Source organism: Tursiops truncatus, chromosome 8 (assembly GCF_011762595.2).
Source record: "Tursiops truncatus isolate mTurTru1 chromosome 8, mTurTru1.mat.Y, whole genome shotgun sequence".
In the NCBI taxonomy this organism is placed as follows: domain Eukaryota; kingdom Metazoa; phylum Chordata; class Mammalia; order Artiodactyla; family Delphinidae; genus Tursiops; species Tursiops truncatus.
This window is the reverse complement of record NC_047041.1, coordinates 66,936,102-66,956,034: the sequence shown is the minus strand read 5'-3', so window position 1 is coordinate 66,956,034 and position 19,933 is coordinate 66,936,102. Positions and strand designations below refer to the sequence as shown.

Sequence of the window (19,933 nt, the reverse complement as noted above, 5' to 3'; positions counted from 1 at the left end):
GTGCAGAGTCCATATTTACATTGGCCTGGCAGTGGGGAGCTCTAAGCTGAGAAATGCCATCAAAACTTGGGTGGAAAGACAAAAATACAATCTCCCCCTGAGGGGACAACACAACTTGGGCACAGAGGACTCCCACAGGGAACAAAGAAAAAGACCCACTGAAGATGAGCAAACAATCCAAAATCAAATGAGGAAACTAGTGATGGGGAGAGAGGGCAAGTTCATCAAATGAACATTAGTCCCTAAGACCCTGAGATAATAGAATAGTCTGAATGACACAAGTAGATGTGTTTAAAATTGAAAACATTAAAAGTAACCATAATGAAGCAATAGAATAAGAACAGAGCGGTGAGGGAAATCAACAAGTGCTCACCTTCCAGGGACATAGAACATGCCTGGGAGATGGAAAAGGAAAGAAGCAGGAGAAAGTGCGCATAGAGGGAACCTACCTCAACATAAAAAAGGCCATATATGACAAACCCACAGCAAACATTATTCTCAATGGTGAAAAACTGAAAGCAATTCCTCTAAGATCAGGAACAAGACAAGGGTGCCCACTCTTGCCACTATATTCAACATAGTTTTGGAAGTCCTAGCCATGGCAGTTGGAGAAGAAAAACAAATAAAAGGAATCCAAATTGGAAAAGAAGAAGTAAAACTGTCACTGTTTGCAGATGACATGATACTATACATAGAAAATCCTAAAGATGCCACCAGAAAACTACTAGAGCTAATCAATGAATTTAGTAAAGTCACAGGATACAAAATTAACACAGAAATCTCTTGTATTCCTATACACTAACAACCAAAGATCAGAAAGAGAAATTAAGGAAACAATTCCATTCACCATTGCAACAAAAAGAATAAAATACCTAGGAATAAACCTACCTAAGGAGGCAAAAGACCTGTATGCAGAAAACTATAAGACACTGATGAAAGAAATCAAAGATGACACAAACAGATGGAGAGATATACCATGTTCTTGGATTGGAAGAATCAACATTGTGAAGATGACTATACTACCCCAAAGCAATCTACAGATTCAATGCAATCCCTATCAAATCACCAATGGCATTTTTCACAGATCTAGAACAAAAAATTTTACAATTTGTATGGAAACACAAAAGACTGCGAATAGCCAAAGCAACCTTGAGAAAGAAAAACGGAGCTTCTGACTTCAGATTATACTACAAAGCTACAGTAACCAAGACAATATGGCACTGGCACAAAAACAGAAATATACATCAATGGAACAGGATAGAAAGCCCAGAGATAAACCCACACACCTATGGTCACCTAATCTATGACAAAGGAGGCAAGGATATACAATGGAGAAAAGACAGCCTCTTCAATAAGTGGTGCTGGGAAAACTGGACAGCTACATGTAAAAGAATGAAATTAGAACACTCCCTAACACCATACACAAAAATAAACTAAAAATGGATTAAAGACCTAAATGTAAGGTCAGACACTATAAAACTCTTAGAGGAAAACATAGGCAGAACACTCTTTGACATGAAATGCAGCAAGATCTTTTTTGACCTACCTCCTAGAGTAATGAAACTAAAAACAAAAATAAACAAATGGGACCCAATTAAACTTAAAAGCTTTTGCACAGCAAAGGAAACCATGAACAAGACAAAAAGACAACCCTCAGAATGGGAGAAAATATTTGCAAATGGAACAATGGACAAAGAATTAATCTCCAAAATTTACAAGCAGCTCAATATCAAAAAAAACAAACAACTGAATCGAAAAATGGGAGGAAGACCTAAATAGACATTTCTCCAAAGAAGATATACAGATTGCCAACAAACACATGAAAGGAGGCTAAACATCACTAATCATTAGAGAAATGCAAATCAAAACTACAATGATGTATCACCTCACACCAGTCAGAATGGCCATCATTAAAAAATCTACAAACAATAAATGCTGGAGAGGGTGTGGAGAAAAGGGAACCTTCTTGCACTGTTGGTGGGAATGTAAATTGATACAACCACTATGGAGAACAGTATGGAGGTTCCTTAAAAAACTAAAAATAGAACTACCATATGACCCAGCAATCCTACTAGTGGGCGCATACCCAGAGAAAACCATAATTCAAAAAGACACATGCACCCCAATGTTCATTGCAGCACTATTTACAAGAGCCAGGACACGGAAGCAACCTAAATGTCCACTGACAGATGAATGGATAAAGAAGATGTGGTACACATATATAATGGAATATTACTCAGCCATAAAAGGAACGAAATTGGGTCATTTGTAGAGACGTGGATGGACCTAGAGACTGTCATACAGAGTGAAGTAAGTCAGAAAGAGAAAAACAAATATCAGATATTAATACATATTTGTGGAACCTAAAAAAAAAATGGTATAGATGATCTTATTTGCAAAGCAGAAACAGAGACACAGACGTAGAGAACAAAACAAACGTGTGGATACCAAGGGGGAAAAGGGGCAGCGGTGGGATGAATCGGGAGATTGGGATTGACATATATACGCTATTGATACTATGTATAAAATAGATAACTAATGAGAATCTACTGTAAAGCACAGGGAACTCTACTCACTGCTCTGCTGTGACCTAAATGGGAAGTAATAAAAAAAGAGGGGATGCCTATATACATACAGCTGATTCACTTTGCTGTACGGGAGAAACTAACACAACACCGTAAAGTAACTATGCTCCAATAATTTAAAAAAAAAAAGAAAAAGAAAAAGGAAGAAAGAAAGAAAAGAAAGAAAGAAAGAAGGAAGCAGGGACCATTCAGTCTAGGAGAGGGACCGCACAGGGAGCTGTGGTCACCCCAGGAAAGGGTACCACACCCAGCCTGCCCAGAGGAAGGGACAGGGAAACTAATATGTGTCTAACATGTGTCCTCAGGAAATAGGGGGGATGTTAAAGGCTGGGGGGGACCCAGAGAATGGCACTTTCAAGGGCTGCCACAGTCTAATGTTTGCATTTCCTCAGCTGCTGCAGAGATTCCCTTAAAGAAACTAAGTACATTATACGGAAATAGTTATTTATGTATCCACCTCTCCAGCCCAATCTGTGAATTCCTCCAGTGCGGAGACAGTGTGTCCTTCATTCACACAGAGCCACACTCCCCCTCACTGATTCCCCTCTTGCCACACCAGTCTTCTGTCAGTTCTTCAAGCATGATAAGCTCTTTTCTACTTCTGGGTCTCTGCACACGCTGTTGTCACCATCTAGAATGATCTTTTCCTTGTGCTTTTCTTTTGGGTCTCAGCTTAATGGTCTCATCAAGACCTTCCCTGACTACCTTACTAACAAGGTCCCACCCTACTGCTGTTTTCTAGCCACCTCTTGTTAGTTTCTTTCTCTTACCATAATTTATAATTATTTAACCCTTTTTTCTTCTTGTCTCCCCCATTAGAATGCAGACTCCATGAAGGCAGGGAATGATCTGTTCACTGTTGGATCTCTAACGCCTGGCATTTATTTAGTAGATGTTTAGTAAAGTTATCAAGTAAATTACTCATGCAAGTAACAATTATGAAGCAATTAAAACTATACCCAGCTAAGAGGATACAGAGATGGAAAACATGGATTTGAACTTTGCAGTTTGGTGAGAGAGAGACATCAAACAAGGACTTGCATCATTACGTGATGATGGTAATGATGGGGGAGGTACAGGGTGTTGTGGGAGCACATGGCAAGGGCATGGATTTTGTACAGAATTCAGGAAGGCTTCCAGGAAGAAGCAACATCTAAGCTGAGTCCTGAAGGAGAGATGGAGTTCACCAGTTCACCAGTTGATGGGGTGCTGGAAGATGTTCCAGGCTGACAGAAGGCCCAGATGCAAGAGGGACATGGCTCTGGAGAGTTTGAAAGAGGTTCTGCATGGGTATAGCTTAGAGCTGCAGCAAGAAATAAGATGGGGGAGGTAAACAAGGCCAGATCATAGAGGGTTTTCAAGCTAGGATAAGGAGTTTGGACTTTATCTTGCTGTCAGTCGGGAGCCATTCATTGGGAGAGTGGCATAATCCTATTGGTATTTTATAAAATGGCCGTGGGGCAGTGTGGAAAACAGGAAGAGGACTGGAGGCAGGGAGGTCAGATGGCTAGTGCAATAATTTAGGCAAGCGATGAGGATGGTTTAAATAGAGGTGCGGTAATGAGGAAGTGACCTGGAGGAATTTAGAAGAGAAGGCAGAAGATGGGACAGGAGGCACAATCAAGGATGATGCCTAGCTTTCTAGCATGAATAACATGGTGAAGGGGGCACCATCTTTGGGCCACATTCAGCAGAGAACCAGACACCTAGTATACATGCCATAGATGTCTACTTAACAAAGTAGAAATGGTCTTAGTGAAACATTTTCATAAGATGAGCATACACCAGCTCACTTTCGGGTCCTGGGTCTACGTAGGATCTGCCATTCCCTACTGCGTCTACCTGCCTTGGGTTACTCATTTGTGACCTGCCAGGCCAGCCTCAGTTCAGTATTTCTAATCCACAGTCCCCACCAGGACCCATTTGCCTCTGTCCCCTACTAAGAAGTGTGCCTTGTGCCCTTCCCCCACCCTCTCTGGCCACCAGTGTCATTATTGCCAATAATGCTGCTGTAATTTTTCATTAATTTTCTTGGTGTTTTGAAGTTATAGTAATATTAAAATTTATACTCAATAATATTATTACAGTTTTCCACCACTAATGCGATTATTATTTTTGTTCATTTGTGTTTGAAAGCCATTAGCATAAGATTTACCTCCAACAATATCTGCTGTGATTTTTAATGCCCTTGAAACTTGCAGCAAGCGATAAGTCTATAATAACAGAAGGCTGGGAAGCATATAAATGTCTTTCTTGGGAAAATAGGGCTTTTATTTTCATCCTGGTTGGACTCGGGTTCTTTGATAGAGCAGCTGGTAGGATGTAATGTATTAAAGGCTGAGAACTCCGTGTTAGTTTGTAGATGTGTTCAAGCAGGTTCCTGGTTATTCAGAGGACACTTTTATATTCTAGGAGGATTCATATTCTTGTTCCTTTTTTATGCTGCTTCTTACCTGACTTCCAGAAAAATATAATGAATTGTGTGCTTGCAGGGAACAATATTTAGAACCATGAATTATTTGGAAGAGAAGGGACCCTGAAATCACTCTATCCTCCTGACTTTCTGAGGACCTGGGGAGCTGGATGCGTGGCTTAGCAGAGCTCTGGAAACAGGCTTATTTCAAAGGCTGGAGAGGGGAGTTTCTCTGTGGGGCAGGGAAGGAGGATGAGCAGGACCAGCCTCATGAGTGTGTGACCTGTTCAGACTCTCAGGGCCCCGTGCTGTGAAATTCAGTGTCACCATCTTGAAATTCTTAAGTTTTGAACAAGGGACTCCACATTTTCACCAGGCTCTGCAAATTATGTATCTGGTACTACATACAGGTTTTGGAGTCAGACAGGCTTGGGTTCAAGTTCTGGAATTCTCTAACTATTGACTGTGCCTCAGTTTCCTTACCAGGAAAAACGGGAAATTTAATATTGTCTTCTCCAAGTAGAGGTGAGAGCTAAAAGTACATGTTCAGCATCTAGAGGGCCTGACAGGTGGTGACAAACCCTAGGACATGCTCAGTGGGATTTTTTTTTTTTTGCGGTACGCGGGCCTCTCACTGTTGTGGCCTCTCCCGTTGCGGAGCACAGGCTCCAGACGCACAGGCCCAGTGGCCACGGCTCACGGGCCCAGCTGCTCCGCGGCATGTGGGATCCTCCCGGACCGGGGCACGAACCCGTGTCCCCTGCATCGGCAGGTGGACTCTCAACCACTGCGCCACCAGGGAAGCCCTCAGTGGGATTTTTAACTCCCATGTGCAAAACCCGTTATTAAACATTGTTATGACTTAATGTCAAGAACACTAGCCAGCTGGGAGAGCCAGACATCATCCGTGTGTACAGAAGCTAATCCAAGGTGCGCTGATCAGGAACACACCGAGCAAAGAACATTTTCCTAAGGGGGCATAAGGTGGGGGGGTTCCATCCATCAGTTTTCAGCCTTTTTATTGCTATGACACATGACAGATAACGCTTGCCGGTACAATGTGGTCTCAGTTTCTCACAATTCATACATGCTTCCCTTCTCACCAGAAACCTCTCAAGATAGCCAATGAGTGACACAGGCATTATTATGAAGACGCCCTTGACCTTGATCTAATTAATTTGCAAACTTTAGTATTTCAACTATTATTTGTAATAGATGGTTTTCAACATACGACACAACAGAACAGATACAGCCAGTGTATCACAATTCCATGTTTGAGAACCAGGAACCCAAACAAGGGATACTGCCTCCATGACAGGCTGGAGAGACCAGGACCAATATGAAGCCCTTCGTGACTTTGCAGATGAACATGGTTGTGCTATAGCCTGAATGAGTGATGCCAGTTACGAGGCATGGCAGCCAGAGTTAGAGAAACACGAAGTTGTTGGTGAGATAAACTTGTGATGAATGACATGCTGTCTCAAAACACTGGGTTAAACATTTTTTCTGAGAATGGAGAAAGGTTTTAAATCAAACTAATGAGAAACATAAGCTAATTCCTGGGCGTTTTTGGACTCTGGTCCAAAAGAATTCCTCAGGGGATTATAGTAGGAATCAGGTGACCTTTGCTGCATTCACTTTAGGGTTTGTGGGAGCTTGGAGTCCAGATGGTAGACGTCAGGAGGAAGGGCTAGGGGCCTCAGCTCTGCTCGCCCTGCTGCAATACACATCGTGAGACACTGGGCCCAGTGTCTTCAGGGGCCCTGCACTGTCTCAGGAGATGTGGGCAGGAGCCTGAGCAGGCAGCAGCCCCTCAGTGACCTGTGCTGGAAATGACCACACTCCAAGCACAGTTTGCTCTTTCCTTACTTCCTCCTGCGCACTTGTGAGCAGTGAGATGTGGGTGCCTACCCAGCTCTCTCAGGCCCAAAGGGCTTTCGTGGGTAGTGATGGCCAAAGCTGGGCCACCTCTTCCCCACAGTGCAGCCTGTGAATGACCTTCGAAAAACCATAGCTCTTCTTTCAAGATCCCTCATCAGCCTCCTTCTAGTGCTTTTGATGAGGGATGATGGTACTTCCCAACAGACAGAAAAGAATGACGGACGATTGCTCCCTTATCTCTCATTGGTATGAATGGGGTCCTAGATAATAGTCCGGCTCCTGGGCCCACATGACACAGTACATGGTACATAAAAGATGCTTCAGTCTATAATGATTATGATTAATCACTGACTAATTTATCAAACACCTCAAGACATAGATGCAAAAAGCATGTGTCGATAAATAAATGTTTCTCTTTGGAAATGGTGATTTTAGCTTAGAGTGAACGTCACTCCCCCCAGCCCTCTCATGGATCAGAGTAAGAAAACCGTAATCCACCGCACGGACCCTTGGGAGAACAGAGACATGGTACCCCAACAATGCAGCCACAGTAGCAGCTTTTAGCACAAGCTGAAGAAAGCACAAATGCAGTTAGGGAAAATCTGAGACGACAAGATGGACATTTGTGCCTCTGTCCTCTACTGAACATAAACCCCCTCAAACTCAGCAAATAGATTTCACTTCCTATGGTACCAATTTTCCAGCACATTGTACTGTAAATTTCGAGCCCCTGGGAAAGAAAGCTAAAGGATGCTTGACTGCATTTCTGGGTTTTGGTCCTTCTGTGATTGTTTTTCTTACCTGTTGTCGAATTTCCTCCTCCATTTTCACTGGTGAGCCCAATTCTGCAACTTGTTTGACGCCTTCGCTCGCATATCCTCCATACTCCCATAGTACGTAATTCTTGGAGTGGGATCCGCCGATGATTGCAGACCAGTGATTTGCCCGACCTGGGAAAGCCAATCAGGATACAGGTCAGTGTGTATGTGGCTAGAACACAAGTCCCTTAAAGGATGGGGAGGAGGTGTAATTGAACAATGATTCAAGCAGCGTTGGCTAAGCACCTGCCCTGTGTTAGGTCCTGCACTGTTCTGGGATGAATAAGACAGTCCCTGTAAGCAAGTATGTCTTGGGGATATATGATAGGGCAATGGGTAGATGTCTAAACAAGACACAGAGGTGGCCCAGAATAATGACTCCTGTCTGGAAGGATCTTAGAGAAGAAGAAAGTTGAGAGAATTTTTAAATGCTGAGCAGATTTGTAAGACAGAACAGAGAGGAAAGGCTATTTCTGGCAGACTCAGAAACATTAAATAACATTGTGTGTTTGGGGAGCCATAAGTAATTTAGCATTGCTGTGTCACAAACTGTCAACGGGAGAGGCAGGAAATGATGCCAGGGAGGTAGAAGGGACCTGCTCAAATGAGTTTGGATGTCATTTGAAAGGGTCTGAAACCACTGAAGGGTTTTGGGCAGGGGAACGAAACAATCACATTTGAATTTTAGATAAATCATCCAGGCAGCAGCATGAAGAATGCATTAGAGGGAGCAAAATTGGAGTGTGGAGCTGGGGAGGTCAGCATGGAGCAAAAGGTAAAGGGAGTGAGTGGGGAATTAGGCTTGACAGCTCCTGGGAAAAAGCACTGCTGTTTTTAGCTGGCTTTTTTAAAAAAAAAAAAAATCTTTATTGGAGTATAATTGCTTTTTAGCTGGCTTTTACGTACCTTCCAGGGTGAGGGGCAGGCAGGCTAGCCATGTGAAAGCATGGGAAAGGTGGTTTGGATACAAGGACATGACCAGTCTACTGCGGTTTGGCGAGGATCATGCGGGATGATGACTGCAGTGGGATGTAGCAGGGAATTAATGGATGACACAAAGGGAGAACAGAATAAGATCTGGACAGGACCAAGACAGAACTCAGCCTGAAGATTCTTCCATCTCAAGAGGGAGGAAGGAGAGGAGAGAGTCAACCCCAGCACCTCCCTGGATTTGTTTTTGCATGTGATGAATATAGATGCATATATACTGATTACTAAGTTCATACAATCCATCATAGGGTTGGCTCAGCTGTCCGCAATCCTATGGTTGGTTTTATAAAGTCTTAAGTTAAGGAACATTTTCAGGCATAGCGAAGAGGAAAACTTGAACTGGGTGGACCCAGCCGACATTTGCAGTTTATCACCCTGTGGCCCAGAGTGGGCAGAACTCTCCACGCTGCCCCAACACTTAAGAAAGTGATTCTGAACAGGCCCTGATCTTGTTTACATCTGCCACCTGCTACCCAGGGTGCTCTGACCCAGAGGCACATCAAGAACATGGGCACAAAGCCACCTGCCCAGCCTGCTGAGGGATGACATGATCCAGGCAGATGACATCACCATGTGGGTCCGCCCAACTGCTGGATCATTATTTCCCACGTATCAGGGAAATGCAAGCTCCACGTCATGTCCCTAGAGAAGACAGATGGAGATGTTGCCAGCTATTTCTCTAACTCACTTCCTGAGTAGGGAGAATGTCCTGGCTATCATCTAGGCCAAGAGCACTGCCTGGTAGGGGCAAGGGTAAGAACCAGTCATGACCTTTGGTTCATGATGTGAACACAGGGAGACCAGTTTCAGCATCTCTTATTCCTCCGGCTCTGTTCCACCAAAATGTCCCCTCGTTCCAGACCCAACCTACCTGCAACTTCATACTTCAGTGGCTCAGCCCATGCTGCTCCCTCTGTGCTTTCCTCCTCTTGTCATGGCTGACTCACTCCTCCTTTATAATCTACCCAGAAGCCTCCCAAGACCACCACAGAATGACTTAGGCCCTTGTCTTCTGATCACATTTTTTAAAAAATTGAAATATAGGTGATTTACAATATTATATTAATTTCAGGTATACAACACAGTGATTCAATATTTTTATAAAGTTAAAGTTATTACAAAATAATGGCTATATTTCTCTGTGCTGTACAATATATCCTTGTTGCTTATCTATTTTATACTTAGTAGTCTGTATATCTTAATCCCATACCCCTAGCTTGCCCCTCCCCTGCCCCTTTCCCCACTGGTAACTACTAGTTTGTCCTATCAGCATAGATCACATTTACGATCCCTGCCGCACGTCTGTTTTCTCACTAGACTGTAAGCTCCCTGAGGAAGCCTGTCTTCAGACTGTATTCCCAGTGGCCAGCACCGAGCTTGCTGCATTGGGAATGCTTAGTACATGTTTCCTGAGGCATTCATCCAGTCAAATGCAAAGGTGGCAGTATATGTGCTCGAAGTGTTTGGGAACAGGCTGGCACAGATTCCATTCAATGTGATTAAATTCAAATCTCAGTTCAGCAGAGTTCCTAACTCCTACTGGGCTAAAGCACCCAGCTATTCTGCATGCTGTTAAAAATAAACACCAAACAGCAACAAAAAGGAAAGGCATGGGTCTCAGAGCCAGCAGACAGGGATTCAAATCCCGGCATTACTAGCTGTGTAAACGTGGTCAAATTCCAATTATTTTATTTCCCTGAGTCCCATCTCCCTCTTTTGTAATTCAGGGGTGATAATGCCTACCTTATTGACCTGTTATAAGAATTAAATTCAATTTTTAAAATAATGACATAATATATGTGCAATCACTGACACACAATAGACCCTCAATAATTATAGTTTCCTCCTTTGCCGGTTGTTTGGGAGGCTACAAAAATGAGTAAAACATGAACCTGCCTTTAATTCAATATAGGAGATAAGAGATACATAATATGAACTAAGATAAGAGAACGGGAACAAGCACAATCACAGGGGGATTAGGGGATGGACCCAGATGGCCCCTTCTGGTTTATTCATTCAACTTCCATTTACTATGTGCCAAGCACAGTGGCAGGCCCTGGGCACTGACAGGAATTGGATATGGTACTTGTCCTGGAGAGACTCATGGTCTGGGGGTGGAGAAACAGATGGATAAGCAGATTACCTATAATCGAGCATGTTCAGAGTTCTAGAAACAAGAACACAGAGCAAAGGGGATGGAGCAGCTAATTCCAAATTCAAGGACTCAAACATACCACATTTATTCAAACTTCAATACATTGAATGACATCAACCACATAATAGATACCTGCAAGGCCCTAGGCTAAGGTGTGGGAGCAGACCACATCCTCCCTGGGGGACAAGGTAGGCACTCATGGAACAACAGTCTGCAATGTTAGAAATAACAATGAATTCAGGTGAGTGGCAGTCACTCATGCGCAGAATGGTATGGGGGGAGGGGGCATGGTGACGGAGAGCCAGAAGACCTGGGCTCCAGGCCTCCATTCGTGACCATGAATCAGTCATTCCAGCTCGGAGAGCCCCAGTTCACCTTTTAAAAATAGAGATAATAATTACTAGTCTGGACTATCTCCCAGAGTTGTGCAAATTAATTGGGCTGGTTTGGGAGAGAACTACAAAAACTTTAAAGAACTGTGCAAAAGAAAGTCTCTGCAGTTTTACAGACAGAAAGCACTATGGGAATCCACAAGAAGGCAGAGGAAGAAGGACATGTTCCCCTGGGAAGGAGACTCCCATGGGAAAACTGGCAGGACAGTAGGAGTGGGAATTCTATTAAAAATAGCTAAGAGGATTAAACACCTGTTAGGTGTTAGGCATAATACTTTCCTAGGTGTAACTCTCACTACAACCTCATTGTCATCTTATAGATGAGGAAATCAAGGTCCAGAGATGTTAAGGAACCCACCCAAGCTCACAGAGCTAGCAAGGGGGCAAAGCTGGGGTTCAAACCCAGATCCGCCTGACCCCAGAACACACGTTCTTTTCCCACATCCCACTGAGAGGTCAGGAAATGGAGACCGTTTGGTGGACTGGAGAGTTAGAAGACAAAGAGATAAGATGAAAAAGAAAGTCAGGGCCAGGTTGCAGAGGGTTCTGAGTGTCCACTGTGGTAAATGGCATCGGAAGAGAGAGAAACATGATGGAAGTTTCCTTCTGGGAAGAATGACATGACGATAGTTAACATGCATGGCGTTGTTACTACGTGCCAGGCACTGTGTCAAGGACTTGATCTATATTATTACATTAAATACTCAAAAAAGAAAATTCCTTTTTTTCAAACCCGATTGTTTAGTGTGTGAGCTTGCCTTATAATCTTCTGTTTTACTGTAACACTGTATCAATGGGGAAAAATGCCTTCTGAGATTCAAACAATTAACTTATAAAAGAATGTCCAGATCAGAAATTTAACAAAGAACTCCCTTCATGGCAAATGCTTATTTAAAAGAACTTTTATGAAATATTCAGACATTAAGAAATACTTGTATGTAGCATATGCCTTTAAAATTAATCAGAAAATTCTTTTGATATAGATGCTATCATAATTTCCACCTTTCACATGAGGAAACTAACCTGAGATTACCAAAGCAAATGATTGAAGATGCTGGGATCCAAAGTCAGGTCTGTCTGGTGTTACAGCCCAGCTTTCCTCCAGCCCACTGCACCACATCTCTGGCAGGACACGCCAGCTGTAGGAGGGGAGAGGGCTCAAGTGTGAGGAGACCAAACGGGAGATCCACCAACATCCCCTGGATGAGTTGTGTAGAGCCTGACTTAGGGCAGTGGAGAGGAAATGGGAACATGGAACCAGAGGTATGAGCCAGTAAGATCAGGGAGGATCCGACAGTCTGTGGGAGTCAGTTTAGTGAAGTCGTTAAAACTCGGGGTTTTGGAGCAGACCAACATGCATTCTGGTCTCCAATTTGAAACTTCCTAGATTGAATATGTTAGTCACTCTCAACTCAGTTTCCTCATCTGTAAAGTAGGGATATTGACATGACCAGCCTCGTGGTGTTTTTCTGAGGCTGATGTCCATGAAGTAATGACTAGTTAACACACGAAATGGGCTCAGTAAATACCAGACAGTCAAATTAAATCTGAATGGGGCAGGGCAAAGCCAGACAAGCTTCTGGAAGGCATGGGACCAAAGGGAATCTGATTCGGTGACTGGGTGCAGTCTGACTTAGAATTGGGGGGCAGAGATGACAGGAATGTCAGATGCAAGAACCTGAGTCTGAAGAAAATGGTAGGGAGTCATCTAAACAGGACTCAGTGGTTTAGAGCTGGCAGAATGAGGTGCCAAGCAGACCCCAATTAGTTGGGGCACAGAGTTTAGCCCCGGGCCCCACCATCCTCCAGGAAATAAGGGATGAGAGGAAGAGAAGCCCCAGGTAACAGGAGGCCTGGGGAGAAGGGGACAAAGTAAATGCTCGTGACTTTCTTAAGTGAATACTCTGGGACTACCACCGGGGTCCTCGGTAAAACACTTGGGTTTCAGCCTCAGGGTAAAGACAGAGAAACAAACACTACTGCCAGCTCTCTGGCTCTCAGGTAAGGCCACAGCTCTTCGGGTTAGCATGCCTCTCTGACTCCAGCAGTGTTTAAGTGGCTCACACATAGCTGGGTCTAGATGGTTACTCCCAGTAGCTTGGATGAGGCATAGATGAGATGAGACAAGTGGGAAGCTGGGAGGAAGAAATGATTAGATATGTGACTTTGAGACACTGCTAGCCAACCAGGTGTGCATCCATCTGAAAAGCCACTCCAGGGGGACATCCTGAATATATGTGTACTCGCCTCATTTTTGAAATCTCTTCTTTGTCATCACTGGTGATAAATTACCGGGGTTCACGATGGTGCCTAGAAGGCTAGTGCTGATGAAAGAGGAACCATGTCTTGCCTTTGTCTGGTGTAGGAGGAAGCATGGTGCACAGCAGATGGATTCTCTGAGGTGTTCTGCGTACGGCAGGTATTCAGTAACAGCCAGATTTCCTGGACTGCTTTGCCAGTGGCTGTATTTCCCTGCCCATCCCAATCCTGCAGAAGCCACCCATTCATTTCCTTGACACCCACGCGTAGCGCTTCACTGGAGAACATTCTACAGCCTTGGGGACTAGTTTGCTACAACCTCCTGCTACCCAACCTTAGCCTCAACCATCATATCGCAGCAAATCTTTGTCTGGGGATGTGGTTGGGCCCTTATGGAATTGGTTATAGTAGCTACACCAGAGCTCCTCCAGTCTCTGAGTCCTAGCCTCCTCTCCCCTTCTCTCTTAGTAGATGACTCTGTTACTTAACTTTTCTAAGAAAACAAAGGTCAACACACCCACAGACGTACCTGGGCACCACGTGGCCAGTGATCAACAGAAAAACGCTGTGGACCTGCCAGCCCTGTCTTGGCTCTCACTTTTCCTTCTTGCCCTGGTTATTCTTACCCTAAGCTCAATTCCAGAATCTGCCTGATTTCGGACTCTTCGGATTTGGGCACAGAACTTGGCTCCTCTGGGTTTGCCCCTGGGTGCTGCCCAGGACACAGCTTGTACTCGCCCTCTGGCTTTTCCTGCTCCTGGCTGCTTCAGGAACTCACTCTGACCGAGCTCTTCTGGTTTTTAGGATCCCGTCCCAGTAGAGTCTACTGGAAAAAGCCTTGCATGGGGAGATCTGTCATTTAGGCCAGAAATTCCTCAACTTTCTATCATTCTGCCTTCTTTACTCAGCTAGCTTTTTTTTCCTTCCTTAAGGTCTCAAGATAAGTGTCACTTTTCCATTCCAGGAAAACACTCAGGCAATTGATCACAGTCTTTTGCATCTCCCTGAGGCCTCCCATAATAATATTCTATTCTATTAACTAATTAATCAAATGAACATTTACTAGGCAACTACTATGTACTAAGCCAGGGATCAGTAAGCTATGCCCACTCCCTGTTTGTGTTCCAATAAAGTTTTATAGTTTACATATGATTTATGTATTGTTTATGGCTGCTTTCATGCTACAGCGGTAGAGTCAAGTAGTTACAGCAGAGACCGTTTGGCCTGCAAACCCTAAAACAGTTATGATCTGGCCCTTTATTAAAAAAAGTTTCTTAAAATGTGTGACTCTGAAAAGAATCAGATTTTGTCCCTGTCCTTGAAATGTTCAGATTTTGTCCCTGTCCTTGAAATGTTCAGTGTGGAGGGTAGGGTGGAGGGCGTGAAGGATAGGTCATAACAGGCAATTACAATAAAATGTGACCAATACAGCTTTGATAAAGGCAAAACCAGAGTGATAAAAAAGCATAAATAAGGGGACATTTAACCCAGACTATACCAGAGAAGGCTTCCTGGAGGAGATGGCAGTTGAGCTGCATTCTGAAGGATAACTAGGAATTAGAAAGGCAATTAGGGGGTATTTAGGCAATTAGGAAGGGTATGTTTTGCAGAGAGATCTGTATGTGCAAAAGCAGAGCATAAGAAAAGCCAGAGGTACATGGAAAACCAAAAGTAGGTCAAGGAGTGTGTGTGTGTGTGTGTGTGTGTGTGTGCGCGCGTGCGTGCGTGTGTGTGTAAGAAAGGGATTATTGGTAATGAAGCCAGTCAGCGAGGCAGACCATGGAGAGAGATGAATGTCTTCACAGTAAGTTTTTATTTTATCTTGAAGGCAATGTGAAGAAGAGAATAAGATATTCCTGTCTACAGAAAACTCCCATATCTATATATGCTCATGCAACTTCTGCTTCTGACTCTGATGTAGTAAATGGCACTGGACTAGCCCTCTGAACATAAGTAACTATAAAACTGGGCAAAATACATGAAGTACCAGTTTTCAGAAGTTGGAAAACAGATGGCAAAGGACGATGATCCCTGAGAGAAGGGAAACACAAGAGACGAGCCCCAGGTTTGTCCTGGACATTTTCTGGTTTGTGGTGCAGGAAAGTGGAGCACAACGGAGAATGGCAATCTGGCTAAACTGATGATGTAGAGATAGGAATTTGAGGCTGCTGAGATAGATAGGATTTACTAGTAAAAATGCCAGAGAGGAGAGAGCTGCCCAGAGACGTTCAGAAATATGCATAAAACTCCCCTTAAATCTGTGACCAAACACTAAGCTGCATATGTGCAGGGTGGGACTCCACAGGCAGGCCTAGGAGAGAATAGTTACTGGAGAGCTAAGAGCTGAATGGAAATTCCAGAGATCCCACAATGCTAGAGATGTAGGACTTCCAACCATCCATATTAAAGAGACTTTGCTGACCATTCTGGAGTTCAACTGAGACCCTAGAAAAGCCACATATTAGGAGTAAAATGACAGAGCCCCAGAGCAAGGGATACTCTAGACTCACCCTAACAAAACTTAGAAAACAAGCCCTGAAAGTGAATCAAGCAAATCTACCACTAAATCTGCCAGATCAAAACTCCATATCTTCAAAGGAAGACAACAAATCCAGACACTCAACAATGTAGCATCTATGATGTCTGTCATACAATCAAAAATTGTTCAGAAGCAGGAAAATATGATCTATAACCATGAAAAAAAAAAGTCAACAAAGTTCCTGAGATGATGGATACATTGGGATTATCATATGAGGACTTTAAAACACCTATTATCAACATGTCCGAGAATTTAAAGGAAAAGATAGACTTAATGAGTAAACAGATGGGGATGCTCAGCAGAGAAACAGAAACTGTTTTTAAAAACCCAATGGAAATTCTAGAATTGAAGAATACTTCTGTATTAGGACATGGCAAAGAAAAAGGTCTGTAAACTAAAAGATAGGATAATAGGAAATATTCAAAATGAAGCACAGAGAAAAGAAGTTTGAAAAACAGTAAGCTGGAGTCTCAGTGACCTTTAGAACAATAACAAGTTGTTTAACACAGAGGCATTTGGAGTCTCAGAAGGAGATGATAGAAAAATTGGATGATAGAGTATTTTAAAATACTTTAAAAAGTATTTTAAAAAATAATGCCTGAAGGACTTCCTGGTGGTCCAGTGATAAAGAATCCACCTTTCAATGCAGGGGACACGGGTTCAATCCCTGGTCGGGGAACTAAGATCCCACATGCTGTGGGGCAACTAAGCCCACATACCACAACTACTGAGCTCACACGCCTCAACAAGAGAGCCCTCATGCTGCAAACTACAGAGCCCACGTGCTCTGGAGCCTGTGCGGCACGACTAGAGAGAGAAAACCCACACACAACAACTAGAGAGAAGCCTGTGCACTGCAACAAAGATGTAACGCATCCAAAAAATTTTTTAAAGAAAATAAATAAAATAAAAATAACAACCATAAAAAAATGCCTGAAAATTTCACAAATTTGATGAAAAATATCAACCTACAGATCCAAGAAGCTCAATAAACTCCAAACACAATTAAAACAAAGAAAATTACACCTAGGTACATCACAATCAATTGATGATACCTAGAGATAAACAGAAAATCTTAAAAGAGTCAGAGGCAATAAAAGATGGACTACAATCAGGAAAACAAAGGTAAGAATGACTGCTTGCTTTAAAAAACAAGACAAACCACAAGATAAGAAAATAATACCTCTAAAGTTCTAAAAGAAATAAAAAACTGTCAACCTAGAATTCTATATCCTGCAAAAATATCCTTTAAAAATGCAGGTGAAATAAAACACTCTTTTGATAAATAAGAGCTGAGTGAACTTATCACTAGAATATCTGCAGTATATGAAATATTAAAAAAAGTTCTTCAGGCTGAAGGGAAATGAAAACAGATGGTAACTCAGAACTACATGAAAGGATGTACCAGAGAAACTAAATATGCAGATAAGGTCAACACTTTATCTCTTTTTCACTGAAGATCTTCTCCCTTGAAGTAAAGAGGTTCAAGTTTTCTCATTCTGGGTGAAAAAAATCTTCCATCAATGCTCTCTTCCCACAAAGCCTACTTGTTGTCTTTCCTACACCTCCAGGCTTTTTGGGAAAGTTAAGCTTACTGTTTCACTTCCTCTCCTTGAATTTTTTCTCAAATCCTTGAAATCTGATCCTGAGCTCCCACCTGAGCTCATTACTCCACCAAGTCTTTGAAACTTTGATTTTTGCTCCCCTCTATTCCCACAGCTGGACAACTGCTAGAGGCAATCAGAGAAAAATTACTGTCTGCTTTATTTTCCATTTAAAAATAAAACTACACTTTATATTCAACAAATTTCATCCTTTTTAATGTATAGCTTAGCAAGCTTTGACAAATGCATGCAATCATGTAACCACTACCATAGTCAAAATATAGATAATTCCATTACCTAAAAAAATTACTACATGCCCCTTTGTAGTCAACCCCATTCCTCCACCCCTCTGATCCCTACAGTTTTTCCTTTTCTGGAATATAGTATAAATGAAGTCATATAATATGCAGCCTTTTGGGTCTGACTTCTTTAACTTAGCATAATACATTTGAAATTCATTCATGTTGTTGTATGTATCAGCTCATCCTTCTTTCAAATGTCTTGAAAGAAAAAGGAGACCTCCTACTGGTTTAAGGTCATCACCACATTCCTGTTTCCACCATTTACTAGCTATGTGACTTTGAAGAAACTACCTAAGTTTTCCAAGACTCAGTGTTCTTATCTGTGAAATGGAAATAACAATGGTACTACCTTCTAGGTATTACTATGATAATATAGAAGGAAATCTTATGGGTATTATAGAAGGGAATCTACATAGAGACAGACTAGTTCCTGTTATATAATAAACACTCAATAAATATTACTTTTCATATTTTCTCCAGGGAAGGTGGGGGTTGGAAGCAAACTAGAACATGCACAGGACCTGTCCATTAGGGTAAGGCAAGGTCCTGGAGGACAGCTGGATTTTCCAAGTGGTGTGGGCAGCTTAGTTGTGGTTCAAGTGGCAGTCAACACTGGGAGGGTATAGATTCTCAACAGGTGGGTGGAGCAAGTGGTGAGAAAATGGCAGCAGAATGAGTCAGGCATCCAGACAGAAGTTCTCAGAAGCAGGCAGTAAAGCCCCTGACATTAGTTTGTAGCCAGGGTTCAGGTTCCATCTTCTAGAGTCAGGGTGGGAGACTTAAAAGAGGCTGAGAGGGAAGCAGTGACCGAAAAGACATCTCTGTTCTGAGACTTGGGGGCACATGGCAGGGACATTTTGAGTATGGGGACAACTTAGGAGCCCAGAGATGAGTCCCAAGAGACCTGGGGCCTGGATTGGGACAGAAGGCTCTTTAGCAACTGCCTGCCTCACATAGGAATTGCCTTAGGAAGTGGGAAATAATAATAATCATTAATATCTAGTAAGACTTTACTATGTGCTTTATATATGGTTATTTATTTAATCTTTGAGACAAACCCGTTTTACAGATTAGGAAGTTAAACCACAGAAACATTAAATGACTTGCTCAGAGTTATCCAGCTAGTAAGTAGTAGAACCAGGATTTGGACCCAGGCAGGCTCACTTTAGAGAAGCTCTAAATGATTTTTTTCTGTGAAGGTGGAATTGTTCTATAGTTTGCTGTCCAATATGGTAGCCGCTCCCTTGCCATATGTGGCGATCGAACACTTGAAATTTTAATCCACTTAAATTTAAATAGCTACATATGTCTAGTGGCTATCATATCAGAAGCACAGCTGGAGAATCTTGGATAGGTCTGAGCACTGCTAAATGTAAGAACCAACTGCGCAGGTAGACCCTCTGGCAAGTGGAGATGGAAGAGAATAGGTCTTACTGGGGACTGGGGTCTCTCACAGCAGTAAATCACATGTGGCGGGTAGACAGCATGCAGGAAGAACTAAGATTTGGCCTGAGGCAGTTGCATTTGATGCTCTGTATCACGTACCCTCCATCTACCTCTGACTTCAGCCACAATGGTAGGCAGATGTGAGCACACATCCATGCTGTCAGTGAGTGTCTACCTTAAGTATACTGTGTTTCTTTCCATTTTCTGCCTCATGGTCTTCTCTGACGCTTTTGAGTGCCTGTCTGGACAGCAAGCAAGTGTCTGGGAGTTCAGGGAAGTTAGTGCTCCTGGAGACAATACTTAGCCTACAGAGTGATGGGTGCTAGTGGACAATTCTGGAAGGTGGATAATTCTGGAAGGCATTCTGTACACTTCTCAGAGGTACACTGAGAAGTGTATCTCTTTTTTGCTTTTCAATATTTCACATTGTTTATTAATTCAGTACACATTAGATCCAAAATCTGCATTTTCTAAGCATACCGTGTTTGGATCTTTCAGATTCTTCTGCAGTCTTAGGCTATGTCTACAGATGTACCCTTAAGTGGATGA

The 19,933-nt window shown here is 42.8% G+C and overlaps 1 protein-coding gene across 2 annotated transcripts in view; it reads right to left on the bottom strand.

Annotated features, from left to right (window-relative positions):
* SPON1 (spondin 1) overlaps nt 1-19,933 on the bottom strand; it is a 273,983-nt gene that overhangs the window by 103,913 nt on the left and 150,137 nt on the right. For both annotated transcript variants that reach the window (XM_073808641.1, XM_019948110.3), the window contains exon 6: nt 7,681-7,829. In XM_073808641.1, the coding sequence (XP_073664742.1) occupies nt 7,681-7,829 (149 nt within the window). The remainder of the gene's footprint in view (nt 1-7,680; nt 7,830-19,933) is intronic.